Below are 19,296 nucleotides of genomic sequence, written 5' to 3' on the forward strand. Positions count from 1 at the left end.
CCGTAGTTATCCTAACTTGAGCAACAAAGCATTCAAGGCTTTTTTACTGTTTGGATCTTCTTATGTTTGTGAATTTGGATTTTCAGCTCTGATAGAAATGGAAAAAAAAGAGAACGACTGCAGATAGTGGATGATGAAATGCATGTTTGCTTATCCACTATCGAGCCATGTTTTGAGTTAATTTGCACTCAAAACCAAGCACATCCGTCACTTTGATTAGCAATTCTATTCTATAGTTATAATTACCCATACATAGCTCAAATAAATAACTCTCAAATCTTGGCATACAGCTATCTCTTATGGATTACAAAAAACATGTTCTCGCAGCTGCACGAGTCTTTGATAATGTGCTACACTGGGAACAGCATTACAAGTTTGCGCTGCGCATTTATATAGCGCCCAACAGAGTGCGCCATGTGGGACTTTCCCAGACTGGAGCGTGTCCTAAGTGTGGTCATGCACCTGCTACTCTGGGGCACATGTTTTGGCTTTGCCTTGCTATATTGGTATTTTGGCACAGTTTACTTACCTATGTGTCCTCCGTCTGGACTTGTGGATCCTTTGACATTGTTTGCCTGCTCCACTTGGCTATCATTCTTTTCTGCAGCGTACTATTTTGATGGGGAAGAAAGTAATCCTACGTAATTGGCTCTCCCAGATCCTCCTTCCCTCTCCCAGTAGAGGATGCAAATGCTCACCTTGCTTAAGATGGAATGGACACAATTCCAGGACTTTGATTCTTCTTCGGGCCGTCACTTTAGGCGGACATGGCGGGCTTTTTGAGCCACGTTGACCCCTAGAGTGCGTAGTTGTCTTTTGAATAGGTAGCTGGTTTGTATGGTTGAAGGTACTTCTCTCTTGTTATTTTTTTGTGTGTTGGGCCAGGGGATGGGGGGAGCTACTGGGGATGATGTTGTTATATTTTGAGCATGTCTTTTGGGTATTTTCATTTGACTTGTACATTATTTGCTGTAGTGCAATTGCTGTGCTGTTTTTGTTGCTTTACTGATGCTCAATAAAAAAATGACTTCAATAATAAATAACTCTCAAATTTAAGTTTTTGTTGGTTTTGCAACCTTAGAATTTCAGTTACAATGTGCCATAAAAACGTTTGTTCCATTTAGTGTGCTGGAGTTTTAAAAGTTTGAGAGACACTGCTATAAACCATGTCTAACATTAACCGAGATTTATAGAATAGTACACAGTTCCAATTTTTTAGGTTCCATTACCCCTTTTTGTCAGAGGAATAACTTATTGTTCAAACTCAAAACAAATGCAGGTGAGATGTCAAGACAGAGAATGCCACAAGACTGTTGAAAGAGACTTGTGACTTGTCTGTCTTGACATCTCACCTGCCTTTCTTCTACATATTTGGATTGTATCACAAGGCAGGATTTTGATGCCCTTTTTGTGCTTAACAAAAATCAAAACAAACAATAGAAACTTGAGGAACACAAACTATAATAATTCCCACAACAATTATGAACAGTCAAATCATATGATGGAATAAAAATTCAGTATACACTTATAACAGGAGAAAAAGCCTCAGGACACAGCTTGGGATTGCTTAGCCTCACAAGCCAACTGATGCCTCTTCATGGGCATAAAAACCTCCTGTTAACATATATCAGTACTTGTTCCAAGTTAGTTTTTTTTTTCCAAATCTTTATTCATTTTTACATCTTACAACAAGTGTATAATATTATATCAAATAAATCAAACAGATCACTTGAAAATCATTTCTATTATCATCATAAAACATAAATATAAATCCCTCCCCCACTCTCCCTTTCCAGAAATAATATAAATCAAGCATATTATACATATATTATATTCAAAAATACTGAAAAAAACAATAGTATAACTATATATCTACCTCCCTTTCCATTACTATAATATACTTTTTATGTAAAAAGGTGTCTAATCATTACAACATGCTATCAATGGCCCCCAAATCTTTTTAAAATTATTATAGTTCCCTTTTTGTATGGCAATTATTCTTTCCATTATATATATATATGGCACAACGAATTCCACCAGAAGGTGTAATTAAGTCTGGTGTAATCTTTCCAATTTCTAGTGATATGCTGAATGGCAACTCCTGCATTATTAATAAAAGTTTATTATTATTTGATGAAATTTGACTTTTTATTCTCATAGATGTTCCAAATAGAATTGTATCATACGATAGGGCTACATGATTTTCTAATAAATAATTAATTTGAGACCAAATTGATTTCCAAAAGGCCATGATGCAGGGACAAAAAAATATTAAATGATCTAGAGTCCCTGCTTCCAGATTACAGTGCCAACATCTATTAGACTTAAAGATATCCAACTTTTGTAATTTAACTGGGGTCCAAAATGCTCTATGTAACAAAAAACCAAGTTTGTCTCATAGATGCAGACACTGTACATCTCATTCTCCAAGACCAAATTCGTGGCCATTGAGATGCAGAAATTTGATGCTTAATCTCAATGCTCCAAATGTCTCTAAGAGCAGTCTTTGGTTTTTTATTCATAAATCCAGATATCAATTTATACCACTGTGCGGCCTGGTGTCCCAAGAAATCCGCCTGGAAGCATAAGAATTCCAGACTATACTGATTGTTAAGATTTTTCCATTCAGGGAACCCCTCCTGAATAGCCTGCTTCAGCTGCAACCATTTAAAGCTTTGTGATTTGTTTAAACCATATTTATGTTGCAACTGTGAAAAATCAAGCAGTTTACCATTTGAAATAACATCATTTAAAATTCTTATACCTGCAATAATCCAATGCTTCCATACGATTTTAAAACCGCCAATTTTAATCTTGGAGTTTAGCCAAATAGATTGATTTAATGATTTATGTATTGGGTTAGGTGATAAATTGCTAACATAACGTAATGTTTTCCATGTATCTGTCAATATTCTATTTTCTTTATATTTTCTAGGCATTTTTATACTAAGAAGATGAGATAGATGTAAAGGAAACATGAATCGCCATTCCAAATATAGCCAATCTGGGATGTTTTCCATGAGCTCTGGGAGGACCCAATACATACCCTGGCGTAAAATATAGGCTTGATGATACCTATAAAAGTTTGGAAAATTTACCCCACCCGTTCCAAGTTAGTTAAAGTTCAATCTAATTTAATCTTCAATTTCTAGGTTACTCTATGCCTATCTAGGTTCAAGGCGACTTACAAATCAAGAAGTTTATATTATGTTTAAGAATTACTACAAAGGTGCTATATTTCAAATGAATGCTTTAAATACACGGCAAAGGTCTCATTGCCACTTTGTATAACTTTAGAGTTCTTTTAGCCCTAAAGCAGTGGAACAAGCAAAGCGCTGGAAATTGAGGTGATGGGGTTTTCACTGTGCATTTAAAGTATTCATTTGGAATATAGCACCAGCAAGAGATGTTAGTACTTTGGGGTTTTGAAGATACTAATAAGATAAGTGTGACTTTTTTTTTGTCTCAAGTGATAAATGAACTTTAAAGTTATATTGTTTAAAAGTGGAGCAAGCATCAGGGATAAATCACCTTTCTTGTCCTTTTCCCAGAGGAGAAGCCCAAACAAACTTCTGAAATGTAACAGAGGAAGCTGCTTCCAGCAGAGTTTAAGTTTTACATACCCGCAGTATTTCATTGTAGGCAGGATTTAATGTTTTCTTCCTTACGGCAGTCTTCCTTTTGCCCATTTTGGCTTTATCTGGAAGCAGGTAACTTTTCACATATCTAAAATGAATATGACAGAAATGTGTATCTAAACAAGGACTTTAAAGATCATTACTAATATTAAAAAGGACTTTGTAAATATGCCACCAACGTATCCTCATTTATTCTATGCTTTTCCATCAAAAAGCTCAAAGCATTACAAAAATTCAAATAAGGAAGCAAAACAATAACATAAATCATACAAAGATACAACATAAAACACCATAAAACATCAATATGGCACTATTGTACAGAAACCACAGACTAGCTATGTGAAACAGTGCCATGAGTTAGGCAGCGTTACAGCTTATTTTCAAAAGGTGATTTCAAAGAGTCATATTTTCAATCGTTTTCTGCAGTGGCGTAGTGAGGGTGAGATGCTTGGGGTGGTGATGCCCCTCCCCCATATCTGCCCCCTGCTCCTTCCCTGACCCTGCTCCTGCCGCATGTGCACCCCCTTTCTTTTCCCTGTACCTCCAGTTGTTCACCACCACGGACAACAAGAACTTCAACGTGCTCCTCACCACCCTCTCATCTGTCCCGCTGACGTCACTTTGTTTGCATGGCACCCGGAAGTGATATTAGTGGGAGAAATGACGCGGTTGCGAGGAGCACATTAAAGTTGCTGCTTGTGGCGGTGAACAACTAGAGATACAGGGAAGGGAAGGGGGGCATGTTTGTGGGGAGGAGACAGGAGTGGAGAGGAGGAGGAGGAGGAAGAGGAGGAGGAGGAGGAGGAGGAGGAGGAGGGGTGCCCCCCCCACGCTCTCCCCTTACTATGCCACTAGTTTTCTGAACACTAACAAATCCATTGAAATAGAATGAGGAAAATGAGTGTGTGGTAACTACAAAAATATTGGGGATAATATTCAGTCAGCATTTTAATTTAAATGCTGGCTACAGTGTTTAAATAATCCACAGGTTCAGAGCCACCAAGCAGAGTCATTGACATTGAATATACTGTATATATTTGTTTGCTGACCATCACCACTGCTTTTTAGCAATCCTAAACTACACCTATAAATTATTCATATAGAGGGCAATTCTATAAAACAGGCATTAGTGTTTGTGTGTAAATGATTAAAAATAATGGCATGTACATATATATGCATATTACTTTACATTACATTGGATATTTATACCCCACACATACAGTAACTTGTAAAGTTCAGTGTAGTCAATAATTATCATAATACACATTTCAAAACTATATTTAACCTAGTGATGTTGATCCAAAACACATTTTTGAAGTAAAGTTTTCCAAATTTTTTGAAATAATTTTTAGTGTTTAACCTTTCTTACCCAGGAGTCTGAAGAAATCTGCATTCAGGCTGCCTAGTAAGCCGACAGTCTTCTTCCTATTTGTGGGAGCAAGGCTACCAGTTTGGTATCATTATGTCTTCTTGGAGGCTGCTGCGGCTTGAAACCAGAGTCTTGAAATTATCTAGTACTAATCCCCTTATCAATTTATACCACTGTGTGGCCTGGTGACCCTAAAAATGGTCTTAGAGATATTTGGAGCATTGAGATTAAGCATCAGATTACTGCGTCTCAATGGCCACGGATTTGGTCTTGGAGAATGAGATCTACAGTCTCCGCATCTATGAGACAAACTTGTTTTTTTTCTCTTACATAGAGCTTTTTGGATCCCAGTTAGATTACAAAAGTTGAATAGCTCTAAGTCTAATAGATGCTGGCATTGTAATCTCGAAGTAGGGACTCTAGATCATTTATTATTTTATTGTCCCTTTATTTTAGCCTTTTGGAAATTTTTTTGGGGTCAAATAAATTGTTTATTGGAATACCATGTGGCATTATCTTATGATACAATTCTATTCGGAATATCAATGAGGGCACAGAGTCAAATTTCATCTAACAATAATAAGCTTTTATTGATCATGACAGTAGTCGCCATACAACAAATCACATTTAATTGGAAGAATTGGAATAGACTCAATTATTGCTTCTGGTGGAATTCATTATGTCACACTTATAAAATGGAAAGAGCAATTGCTATACAAAGAGAGAACTATAATAATTTTAATAAAATCTGGGGGCCATTGACAAGATATTGTAATGAATAAATACCATTCTTCCATTATAAATGCAATAAGAAGGAAGGGATGGGGGGAGGGATTTTATAATTTTATTAAATATTTAGATCAATAATAAAGAATATTGTATATGAGCTTTGTGAACACATAGGTTATAGTTGGTTTGGGAGGAAATGGGTTAGATTCAAGTGTTGTATTCAATTCAATTTAACTGTTATCTATTGTTACACTTGTAAAATGTAAAATGAATAAAGATTAAAAAAAAATAATAATAAATTGTCTTAATACTGCAAAACCTCTGTCTGGATCCCTGAAAGGATCTCCATGCAGAAGGTCCTCATGGTATTGTTGAGACTGCCATAAGCCTTGAAATTTACCCCAACTGGCCCTCCTTAGGACACGTGGTCTGCTGTCTGGTAAGGTCTTTGGTCGGTGATCTGCCACACTGGACATAAAGTCATCCAACCCTTTACAATAAATAGCAGTCGTCTCGGAGTGATATTTTTAGAATAGCATGCTTTTTTATCTATGTCCAAATTTAAGCGCTATTTACTGAATCAAGCCCATAACCCTGAGCTTGGCCACACAGTATCAAAATGTTAAGTACAGTTTAGATGCTCTAAACAGTCAAGGCACTCTGTTTTGTGTAAATGTTTTTCCTAAGTGTTATTCTGTAAATATGCGTATATTTTACAGGTAGGAATACACACACGTGGAGTTTGGGCAGGACTTGCATCTTCCAATCCTGATGTATACTTTCTTGTTTAGGATAAAATTGTTAAGTTTGACCAGTTTCAGACTTGGATGAATATTTAGTAGAGAATGTGGTATAAAGATAGATGTACTGGCGGTCTGGATGTTCAAACGCCTGGATGTACAGAGAGATGATTTTCGGAAAAAAAATCTTTTGGACGTACATTTCAAGAATGGACCTTTTACGGCTGCTGACTTTGGGCAACTAGCTCCCTATGTCCAAATCGGACTTTGACATTTCTTTTGATTATGGCCCTCTAACTGTGCAGCTTGGGCATTACACTGGATGCTTGCCTGACTCTATCAGTCCAAATCTCCAAGGTAGTATCTGCCTCCTTCTACTACCTATGACAACTTAAACCCATCCGCCGTTACTTCTCTGAAACATGCTTCACCCAGCTGTTATATGCCTTTGTTCTGTCCCGCCTGGACTATTGCAATGGTCTCTATACAGGCTTACCAGCCAAAGAGCAACACCGACTACAGAGAGTCCAGAATGCAACAGTGAGACTCCCACAGAACTTTGGTCCTTTCAACCACATCTCCCCCAAACTGAACAAAGCCCTTTGGCTTCATATACAGTACACCAACGCTCCATCTTTAAACACTTCCATGGCATGACCCCCGACTACATAGCAAGAAAGCTCCCATCTATCACCTCGGCGGCCCCTCCGATTGCAACTTCAGCTCAGGTTGTCCAATTCTCCAGCAAACAGCCTTAAACTGGAAACAACCCAGAAGCGATCGTACTCCTACAGCATGTCTAAGCTGTGGAACCAATTCCCTCCTGCCATCAGGGAAATTGACAACCTTCTGCCCTTCTGGAAGGCAATAAAGATGCTACTGTTCAAGAACCAGCTCGCTCCTGGTTTCAAACTTTAACTGACTGAGACCCAGCGCTCCTTAACTCGGTACACCGGAATGTCAGCCATTGCTGTGCCCTTATCTACTACTGCCACTCTGAGCCTCTACATTCCCAAAAACATGTGTTTTTAGTCCCCCTTCTGAGACTATTCTATTTGGCTTGTATATTCTTAGATTCAATAAAGCATGTGTGTTCTTAGCTTCCCCATAACATGTGTAATATTGTATCCTGTCTCAATTTTCTGTAACGCATGTGTACTGATCCTTTAGCTCATTATTGTTCCTGAAATATGTCATATATGTTATTGATCCTGAAAACTACTGTGTACGTATCATTGTAACCTGTTCTGGGCTCCTGGGGAGGACGGGCTATAAAACGAAATAAATAAGCCACCATCAGCATGTAGGAACTGCTGCCGGTGGCCATTTGAAGAGAGCAAGTGTGGCGGTGCAGAATTACTGAAGAACAATGGAGCCAGAGATAGGTACACTTCTGCGGGAAACCCACAGGAAGAACTCCCATCCCAGTGAGCCTGGAGGGGATCCCTGCAAGATCCTCCAACAACCCCATTCCCATGCAGTTCGCTAATCCATAGCTTAAGCAAAAAAAATTATACAGTTCACAACAGCAGAGACCCATAGCAATGCCAAATTGAACTCTACTTACGGATCGGAACGCTGTTTCTTCACATCTGCCACTGCTAAGTCCTTGCATTGAGCAACAAAAATGTGGAATTCTCGCAACTGCTCAACGTAGTCAATGGCAAACTGGATGTTCCCCTTAACATCCACGTTACCAAAATCACCACTGTAGATGCTCATCACACTTCCACTCACCTGTTGGTGTTAGAAGAACAACACATTTTCATTACCACTGCAAGAAGCAGAAGTTTCCTCTGAGTAGCATAAACCACCAGGGCAATACCCAAGAGTAAAATAAGAGGCCAGATGAGAGGAAATGCAGGACCATACCCTGCTATGAAGGAGCAGAGCATATTCCCTTGCTTTTGTTTTAGACTGTGAATACTGTTGCCTGTTTCTTAGAAGCCCTATGAATATTATGGTCAGACTTTGTATTTTGATTTGCATTATACCAATTCATTTCATGTTTAATATTAATTATGTATGTAACTTTGTAACCCATTCTGGGTGTATTCAGGAGGACAGGGTAATAATTGAGTGAGTGAATGAATGAATGAATGAATAAATAAATAAATAAAAACACTGTTTCAATGAACAGAAACTGACATGGCTTTACTACATGATACAATATTAAACAGAAGGGGGTTATTTTAGAAGCCCAGTCCATAGTCTCCACATGGAAATACCAGTCTTTACACATATCTCACATAAATGTGTAAAAACCAGTGAAAGAAAACCACTATTTATATTTGGAAATCTGGACTAGAGATTAAGAGGTGGGGCTTGGGTGGGACTACAATCTACATATTTAGGCCCTGCTTCTATAAAAGATAGTTAGGCAACTAGACCTAACTTAATTTTTTCTATTGGCTTAATCAACACTGATAGTTGAAAGCACCATTAAAAACCAATTAAAAACATAAAAAATTTATTAGGTGGTAGGTAGGTGCCTACCACTTTAAAGTAGGCGTCTACACCGAGGCACCTACTGGCATGCTTAGGGCCAGATTCAGGGCATGGATTAATTTAGGTGCCAGTAGGCATATTCATTTAGGCCAAGAAAACCCTGGCCTAAATGGTAGTGTACTTAAGGATTCAATGCCTACCGGCACCTAAAAACATTTACAGTAGTTACTGCTAGGCTTGATTCTATAAACGGTGTCTAGCAGTTGACTGACAACCCATAGACGCTTATTTCCTATTTAAGGAGCAACTAAGGGCTCCTTTTACAGAGGTGGGCTAGCGGTTTTAGCGCGTGCTTAGCGCTAGCCGCTACCGCCTCCTGTTAAGCAGGCGGTAATTTTTCAGCTAGTGCGCGCTAATCTTGTGCGTGCACTAAAATCGCTAGTGCACCTTTGTAAAAGGAGCCCTAAATACACTTACTACAGCAGGATTTTCTTACCACACATGAACCTTTTCTGACTCCTCACTGTTATCTTTTATCTAAGTTTCTGTTATGCTATTTTATCGATTTATATGTTCCACTTCTGTTTACTTTCTGTACTGTCTATTAAGGTGTTTCAAGTGTATCGTGTTGACATTGTAAGTAGCATACAGTGTGTACTTTTATTTGAATATTTTTACTGCAAGTGCTTGTTGCTCATTTCTGGATTATACCGGCTGCACATTGCCTTGGCAGTAAATAAATCTATATAAGTAAGAACGGAAGAAAAAAGTTTCAGTGATGGCTCATATACCCACTGAACGGCACATCTTTTTGGCCCTTCAATCCCATGTAGTTTTTATTCACCTCCAAAATTAAACCATATCAAAGTCGTGACTTCACTACTTAATAGGCAGCAATTACACATGCAGGTTTGTAAAGCAGAGCAATTACACATATGTATGAGTGTGCTGACACCTCCATGTGGATGCTGCCAGGTCTATGCTGCTCATTTTTTCAATGTGTATCTTTCTAAAATGGCTACTCCTGATTGAGTTCTGCATCCTTAACCCTATATGCCATGTATATCTGTCCAAGTTAGATTGTAAGCTCTTCTGAGCAGGGACCATCTATTAAATGTCAAAATGTACAGCGCTGCGTACGCCTTTCAGTGCTATGTGATAAATAGTAGTAGCAAATACATATGCACTCCTGCAGGTATTTAGAGAAGGCCCTATACTGGCAGGTTCTGTTTAAAATACTGTACAACTGAAGCTGAACAAGATCTGATTTAGCAATTCTGAACTTTATGTTCGATGTAAAACAGGGTTTCACATATTTCTGCAACTTTTAATGCAAAATTACTAATATTTGTGGGGTTTTGTTTGCTGTTTTTGTTTCATAGTTTCAGTGTTCAGAAAGAGCAAACACACACCTCTTTTGGCAGCTTCCAAATGTTTCCTGTAGTCAGATGAGTGGGTCTTTCCATTTCTGCTTTTGGATTTGCATATTTTTATCAGAGTTCTATAAAGACTTCTACCTCAGTAATATAAGTAGGTCTCCCTGCATGCACTGCATGTTTGAAATCTCACCACAGATCTTCAGTAATATTTAAGCTTAGGAATTCTGAAGGCCATTACAAAACATTTATCGCTCTTGTCTAAGTACTTTGTAGTTGAGTTTGATGTATGCTTTGGATTGCTGACTTACTGAAATATTCAACCTCTTTTCAGCATCAATTTTTTTCACTGGGACATTAATAGGAGGGGCCTAGGGATCTGGCTAATTGGAATCTTAGGCCACTCCCAGTGCATCCCAGAATACACTGGGAGATGGGCCTAAGATTCCAGTTGGCCCAGGTGCCTAAGACCCCTCCTACAGGTGGGCTACTTTTGGGGGGGGTGTCAGCAGGAGAGATTGGGCATCTCTCCTACCAGTGAACTTTTGGGGGTTCAGGGGGGTGTCCAGCAGGTGAAACTGGGCATCTCTCCTGCCAGTGATCATTGGGGGAGGTCTTGGCAGGTTCCAGCAGGAGGGACTGAGTATCCCTTCTGCTATGATCGTTGCGGGGGGGGGGGGGGTGTCACAACAGGTTCTGGCAGGAGGGACTGGGCATCTCTCCTGCCACGATCATTATGGGGGATGAGGGGACGGGTTGCCTGGGCCATTGAGCTGATCACGGCAGCCGCGATCAGATCAGCGGCTCGATCCAGAACTTATACCTGTTTTGACTGGGTCTAAGTCAAAACGTATAAGTTCCGTCCAGACAACCTCATCAAACATTCGAGTATCGCTACTGGATGACTAAGTTTGGTCGGCCCACATCCTACCCTAACCACTCCTCCAAAAATGCCCCTTTTCACTCTGGGCACACAGCGGCAGTCATAAGGCCTAAACGTCTAAAATCCATTTTGATTATTGCTACTTGGAAGACCTGTCTTTTTGATTGTCCAAGTGCCGATTTAGGTGGGTTTTTAGACATATTTTCATCTCAATTATGAGCTCCATCTACATGCGGAATCACCAACAAATTACCCTGGGATGATGGCAAACTCATCTCTGACTTGTAAATATTCAGGCTTTTGATTTTGTACAATGTTAAACATCATAGCCAATCAATTAAAACAGCATCACTCCTTAATAGGAAGCCAGTACAACTGTGAGGAGTTGCAGAAAACTTTCTTCCTAACAATTCTCTCATGAAAGATCACTATTGTATATGTAATGCTGTCTTGTGGATATGTGTTGAACTTACTCCAGTGTGAGCTAAGCTTTTCAGCAGGTCATTTGATGTGATTGGTGGGTTCTGTTTTACACCTGACTGTATTATCAGGTTTTTCATGGTCTTACAGATCCAGCATTCACTTTAACAGTTCTTTGCACAGTAATTTAAATTCCTTTACAATATTTCTGATAGATGAAATTGATAGCTGGATGTATTTAGAGATATTTTTATAGCACTCCCCTGCTTTAAGAGTAAGTTTTCAAATGCTGAGATACTAATTAGAAGAGCCCATGGTTGTAGAGCTATAGGACTATCACAAACTAAGACATTAGAGGCGTCAGAGTATTTGTTCGATAGTAGAATTCTCTTCACCTGTGGCCTAATTAGTCTATCAACCTTTTGGGCTTTAACAATTGTTTTGATGAATTAACTAGGTGCCCAAACATTTACACTTGCTATATTCATTTGTTTGTTTTTTCACCATTTTCTATATAAAAAAATTGCAGAAAAATATCATGTTTTAAACTTTGAACCACATATATACTTGGGAATTCACTGAAACATACAATTTGACCACCTAAATCTTTGCACACAGCTGTAAAACACAAAAGTATACTCACACTTAGGGGTTAATATGAAAGCCATTCTGAGAATGCAGTTTTAAGAAGGAAAGGGATGTTGGCCAGTCCAATGACCCAGCATGGGAGATTCAGGTTCAATTTAAGGTACAAGCTATTGAATCTTAGGTCTGAAAAGTCTGTAGCATTCACAGTCCCCAAGAATGGGGGGGAGGGGGGGAGTGATTCATGGCGACACCTACAGGCCTACCATAGAGTACCTCTCAGCACAACATTCACTGAATCACCAAATTAAGAGAGGACAAAAATAGATGAAAAAAATCACAATGCCTGTGAATCCAGTGCAGACAGAAGGCTGCCTGAGTTGTAGAATGGCTAGAGATGAGAAACACTGAAGTCACCAATTTAGAACTCAGTAATGGGGGGAATAAAAAGCAGGAGGGGATGTGAGAGGAAATAAGAATGTACTGGTTACAGCTCATGACGACTCCTTCCCAAAAATCAAATGGGTAGCAGAAAACAAAAAAAAAAATCAAAAGCATGATGAAACAATAATATACATATGGGATCATTTAAAAACAAACAAACTTTTTTCATGTTAAAAATGGCGAGATTGGTCAGTCTGTGAGCATCTCATTTAAAAACCGACGCCATTTTGAAAGCGCTCGAGCATCACAAAGGCAGACTTTAGTGCTCACTACTCTTTGTCTAAAGATAAAGGGGACCTTTTATCAAGCTGCGGTAGGGGTTTAATGCACGTAATGCCGTAATGCCGCGCGTTAAACCACTTGTCGCACTAGCCGCTAATGCCTGCATTGAGCAGGCGTTAGTTTTTTAGCCGGCCTCGGGGGTTAGCGCGTGATGAAATGTCCGACGTGCTAACCCCGCTAGCGCGACTTGATAAAATGACCCCAAAGTTTCTTGATCAAAGTAAGTAATAATATTTTTTTTTTTGAGTGCTAGGAGATTAAAATTCAGCATCAAGTGCTTTTTTATGAATTAATCAGGCTAGCCTTTTTGGGAGCGTCAGCTGTTATCTTGACGCCATTTTGAGTTTTAAAATGTGAATCAGTTTGCTCAAAAAAGTTTGTGCGATTAGGTTTTAAAGTTTGGAGTGAATAATTGAACAGACAGGTCAAGTTTTTTTTAGCACTATTTGCACTTTAATATGTTTTATAAGCATGTATTTAATTAGATTTGAGTTAAACATTAATTTTAAATCTAACACCATAGTAGTATATGGTGTTTTTCAAAATATGAGTTAGATTGTCTAATAGACTTGGGTTCTAGTTTGTAGGGAATAATTCAATGTGCAAAGAAATTTTTTAGCATTATTAGCACTAAGATTTTTCTAGTAATGATTTAATTAGTTTTAGGTAAAATATTAGGTTTTAATGAAGCATGACACTGGTGGATGCCATTTTTTTACCAGTATTGCTTCTTGTAAAAAAAGTTTTATTTAATTTATTTTTGGAAATCATACAGTAGCATATTTAGGTTAGATAAATGCTTTTGAATCAATTAAAGCTAAGACTTTATATGCAGTTTGGAATTATACTATTCAATACACATTAAAGTTTAGGGATTTTAAATTATATTTAACATAATATGACATAATTTAACATAATTAGCATAATGACATAATTTAACATAATGACATAATTCATTTATAACAACATTTTTTTATATTCTTTGGATTCAATAATAATAAGATGTTTTAAGGGATATTTATCCATTCATCAATTGGATAGGTGGGCTGGGATTTTCACATTTGATATTTCATCAAGTTTTTGGTTCTTTTTAGAAATTGTTGCATATACGCAAGGAGGCATTGCCCCCGACGAAACCAAGTGTGAAACGGTTGGGCAGCCGTCGGGCATGAAAGATAAGTGCCTTCCTTTCATAGCACTTTAAGAACTGTATATTTATATTCTAGAGATCCTGTGAGCAAAGAAGAAATTAACTTAAAATAAAAAAATATTGAGCATTTGTCACCTTACCAAGACCAATGATGAATACATCACCCCAGCAAGGGCACGAACAAGTAAAAAAGTAGTGCCTTGGGTGTTTGAGGTCTGGTAATTAAATACACTTGATATAAGTTTGTTCTCTACTATTGGAAATGATATGTAAACATATTTTTCAAAAATCCAGAAGTATATGTATAGAATACACATACAAAATTATATCATCTACGTATTTTATAAAGGCACATCGGTATCTAGCCTATATAGAATTGCATGTATTAAAGACTCAGTCTATGCTACGCTATCATCTAAGAACCTAATAGTTGTCTACTGGGGCAGATCAAGGGTTTATCTAGCTTAGTATTTGTTTCCAACAATGACCAGCCATTTCATTGTGGATATCTTGAAAGCAAGACTGGCTGTGAGATCATTGAGATAAAGTTTGAAAAGCCCCTGTATCGTTTCTGAATTTTTCAATTATTCTTAAGTATGCCATTTATTGTTCCCTAATAACATTAACTCTTTCTATCATTTTGTCCTGATGAAAAAAGTTTTAAAGAAAAATTCTTCAGTTTTACTAATTATATACTGAACAATTGACACTAAGCACAAAAGAATACAAAATGAAACATTTAACTGTGATACAAGTTAGTGTTTGAAACATTACACATTAATAGTAATAATAAAAACCATATTTTCCCAATTTTCAGGGCCTTCAACAGTTACTTTTGATTGAGGTTATTCTCTTATAGTAAGCAGAAAACATGCACTTTCTTAGATCAAAACAGATTGGTGTAAACCTGCGACTATCTTATTAATGTAAGAAAAAAGCAGGGTTAACTCTGACTTTACATTAATTAATAACAAGCCCATACGGAAGAGATTAGTGAAAGCAGAGAGTTATTTAAATGAAGCCTTCTTTTACATACAGAGGACATGGACGCCATGCCAGAGGAGCCACTAAGATTGGTTAGAGAACTGGGGCTCTTCTTGTGTCTGCCAAGCTGAAAACTGCTTTCTGAGGCTGAGTCTGTCTCTCTGTCATCACTCTATAAGATAGGGCACAAAGAAACAAGCTGTGTCGACATTATTCAGAACTAAGCAGGCAACAGCGTAAGCATGAAACAATGCAGGCTGCAGCTCTGGCAATCCTAGGAGTACCTTCTTACCATGCTGCTACACATATTGTTTAAGTTTATCCAAAGGAATACACTTGTCCCTCCGAATCCGCAGTTTCAGTATCCGCAGATTCGGTTATTCACAATTTTTTTTTTTACAAAAAAACTATTTTCATTATTTGGCTATTTTTAAGCTGTTCAAGCCTCCCCGGAACCTTACCTGGTGGTCTAAACAACAGGAACTCATGGAAGCCATTCTGATGACGGCTCTGCACGGGGCAGGAGCATAGGAAAGTCGCTCCTGCCCCGCTTCACCGCTAGACCACCAGGTAAGGTTCTGGGGATGCAGGAGGGAGGTGGGGGTGGATCAGAGCCAGCCGAGAAGTTATTCGCGATTTTTCACTTTGCGGTATGGCTCTGCACCTAACCCCTGTGAATACAGAGTGAGAAGTGTATACACTAGAGAATGGCATGGGGACAAATTTGTCCCCATCTCCGCAGGAACTCAATTTTCCCATCCCGTCGCTGTCCCTGCCCCATTCCTGCAAGTTCCATTCTCATCTGCACAAATGTATGGTTAAGGCAGAGCTTACAGGAAAGGGGCAGGTTCAGGAAAAGAACTCGTGGGGACAGGACGGGAAAATGAATTCCTGTGGGAATGGGAAAACATTTGTCCCTATGGCATTCTCTACTACACACAATAATGTTTAATTGTTATTGTCATTGATGAGATCTTATTCAACTGTTGAATGGGATTTTATACCCTATCATCTCCACTATTAAAATCCTAGGAGTATATTTGGATAAGAATTTATTTGAGTGCTTATGTTGATGCTTTGTTTTGGAAAAGTTTTTAAACGCTTTGGAAATTGTAATTAGATCATATTTTAACATTACCTCATTCAAGTTATTGGTACAATATTTGGTCCTAAGCATTTTAGATTGTTGTAATATTGTTGATATGGCAGGTTATTATAGAAAATCTTCATAACCTGCACATTATACAAAATCTGCTGTTTGTTTAATTTTCAACTTAAAGACAGATCATGTTACACCTTATTATAAAGAATTACTCTAGTTTCCTGTTGAGGCTAGGGTATTTTTCAAATTTGGTTATATATGCTATAAAATTTCACACGGTCTTGCACCTAGTTATTTACCCCCTCTTTTACGAAACTGTCATAGCAGTTTGTAGCGCAGAGAGCTGCGCTGAATGGCCCGTGCTGCTCCCGACGCTCATAGGAACTCTATGAGCGTCGGGAGCAGCGCAGACCATTCACCGCGGCTCCCCATGCTAGAAACTGCTATTTCAGTTTCATATAAGGAGGCCTTAATAGACCAATTCAAGGCCTCCTTTTATCAAGCTGCGTTAGGGTCACTGCAGTAAAAGCTCTAACATTTATAGGAATTCTATGAGCATCGGATCTTATACTGCAGCGGCCTGCAATAAAAAAACCCTAATGTAGCTTGATAAACGGGGGCCTATATTTGTCACTCATAGTCATTCATTGTGCACCACTGCATTGTTTGCCTTTCCAACTGTTAGAGGCTGTGCATATAAAAAAAAAAATTATGCGTTTGTTATCATTTCAAGCTAACAGTTGGGATGCTGAATTTCATTGATTATTGTTTGGCTTCACTTCTTATTTACATTTTAGGAAATTGCTGAAAGATAATTTGTTTATAAAATTTTGGGAAGACTGATTTTTATTTCACTGTGATTGTCCAGCCCTCTTTATTTGTTAGACCAGATTGAACGGTAAGCATTCGCAGTAAACAAATGGGATTCTATGTTATGTAACACCGAATATTCCTTTGCTACCTATGGGATGAATTTCTAGGGATTTGCACAATAGCAAGACAGCCAGCTTTATAATAGTCAGATTTAAGCAAACTTTCAGTCATATCCCAGCATTTGGTACCAGGCAGCTGAATACTAGCATACAGATAACTAAAGCGGCATGCATTATAGCCAGTTATCATGAAAAAATCTTCATTGAAGTATCAAAAACATAAATAAATTGCATTAAGAGAAAGATGCCTAAAAGGTGCCTTGAGCATTTTATTAATTTGTCCCCCATTTACAAAACCACACAAGAGGTTTTTAGTGCCAGCAGGCCGGTGCTAAAAACCTCTTGCACAGTTTTGTAAAAAAAGGATATTTATTCATACATTTAGGTGAAGTTATTAATGCAGGCTATCGTTAAGATAGGTTGTTTTACCAATAGCTTGTGCTATTTTAGCAGAGGTCTCATTTTCTGCATTGAGACCTAGGGCTCCTTTTACAAAGGTGCGCTAGGGCCTTAACGCGCGCAATAGCACACGTTAAATTCCCGAGCGCACCAGCCACTACTGCCTCCTTTTTAGGAGGTGGTAGATTTTTGGCTACCGCACGCTATAGCGCACGGTAATTTTGTGCATGCGCTAAAAACCCTAACGCACCTTTGTAAAAGGAGCCCCTAGTTACTAATAACCTGTTCATTAAAGTTAGTCTTATATCCAATCTAGCAATTAACAGAGCCTTAAAACAGTTTTAGTTAAACACTTTCATCTAGACCAGGGGTAGGCAATTCCGGTCCTCGAGAACCAGAGCCAGGTCAGGTTTTCAGGATCTCCACCATGAATATGTATGAGATGGATTTGCATGCACTGCCTCCTTGAGATGCAAATCCATCTCATGCATATTTATTGTGGATATCCTGAAAACCTGACCTGGCTCTGGCTCTCGAGGACCAGAATTACCTACCCCTGATCTAGACAAGTGGTATATTCACTGAAGTCTGTAGCCTTTTCATACTAACTTTATCTAAGAACCCCAAAACATTAAGAGCTCCTTTTACTAAGGTGCGCTAGCGTTTTTAGCGCACGCACAAAATTAGCACATGGCCGAAAAACTACTTCCTGCTTAAAAGGAGACAGTAGCGGCTAGCTCGCGCCAGTCTGCGCGTTAAGGCCCTAATACACCTTTGTAAAAGGAGCCCTAAATCATGAGCAAAATCATGACAGGACTACCCAAAATCCTAATAAATGTTGAAATTTTCTCATATTACAACATTTAGATAATACATGTCAAACACTATCGCCAAGACCCCGTCTGTGTCTCAGTGGTAATGCTGTGCAGTGCCATGGGGATGGTTCTTGGTTTGATCACCAGCTCATGTCTTCTGCTACATAGGACAGTAGAGAATGGGGTGGGAGGTGCCTACTGCTCAGGAGTGACATTTGAGATCTATGGCCTATAATTTGGGTTCCAGAAAGCCCCCTTGCACATTGCCCCTGATCCAGGACTATTACTGCAATGACCAAACTAGTATGTTGGAGATGAGGCAGTCCAGGGGAAACACACCCACCCAATTGCTCATGTACCAGATCTCAGGCTTCATTCCATTTGAGCTGGAAGGAGAAAACTGTTAGGGCAAACCCCACATTCAACACCCCTCCCCCCCCTTTTCAAGTCTATAACAATATTTATCATTTCATTATTAAAAATACAATTCAAACATAACATGAAAAACCAGTGTGTGTTAATTTTCATAGGGTAAATTAAGACTTGCCTCATCTTGCAGAAATGCAGGTACAGACTGGCTCAGCCTTTTAAGTTTTTCAGGATTTGAAAATTGGCTGTTTGGGAATGAAGGCACTGTGGAAACTAAACAGTAGTATTTCAGTTTCAACATTGTTACACAGTTCTGACAAGAAAGCAGACTTATTAGAAAAACTTGTCTATTTAGTCCGAATTGTTTGACTCTGATCAGCAGTAGTGAACCATCTAAACCGTATTAGGATGAAACAAAACAGACACATAGAAGAGAAAAAAAACTACCTTATTTTTCACTCCATAAGATGCATTTTTTCCACCCCCAAAAAGGGGTTGAAAACAAGGGTGCGTCTTATGGAGCGAATACCCAACGCCCTCCCGTTACCTTTTTTAAATTCTGACACCTTCCCTCGCTGGACTCAGCTGCCTGCCTGGTTCCCCGAGCACTGACAGCTGACGCAGCTGCCTC

General features: G+C 38.6%; 1 protein-coding gene across 17 annotated transcripts in view; it reads right to left on the minus strand.

Annotated features, from left to right (window-relative positions):
• SYTL2 (synaptotagmin like 2) overlaps positions 1 to 19,296 on the minus strand; it is a 259,334-nt gene that overhangs the window by 39,448 nt on the left and 200,590 nt on the right. For 16 of the 17 annotated variants that reach the window (XM_033948916.1, XM_033948909.1, XM_033948922.1 and 13 more), the window contains 4 exons: positions 18,844 to 18,938; positions 15,101 to 15,220; positions 8,044 to 8,213; positions 3,624 to 3,726 (listed from right to left, as the gene is read on the minus strand). In XM_033948916.1, coding sequence (XP_033804807.1) covers positions 3,624 to 3,726; positions 8,044 to 8,213; positions 15,101 to 15,220; positions 18,844 to 18,938 — 488 coding nt within the window. The remainder of the gene's footprint in view (positions 1 to 3,623; positions 3,727 to 8,043; positions 8,214 to 15,100; positions 15,221 to 18,843; positions 18,939 to 19,296) is intronic. The other variant, XM_033948912.1, reaches the window with a different exon arrangement.

The sequence above is a fragment of the Geotrypetes seraphini genome, chromosome 6, assembly GCF_902459505.1.
Source record: "Geotrypetes seraphini chromosome 6, aGeoSer1.1, whole genome shotgun sequence".
NCBI classification, from domain to species: domain Eukaryota; kingdom Metazoa; phylum Chordata; class Amphibia; order Gymnophiona; family Dermophiidae; genus Geotrypetes; species Geotrypetes seraphini.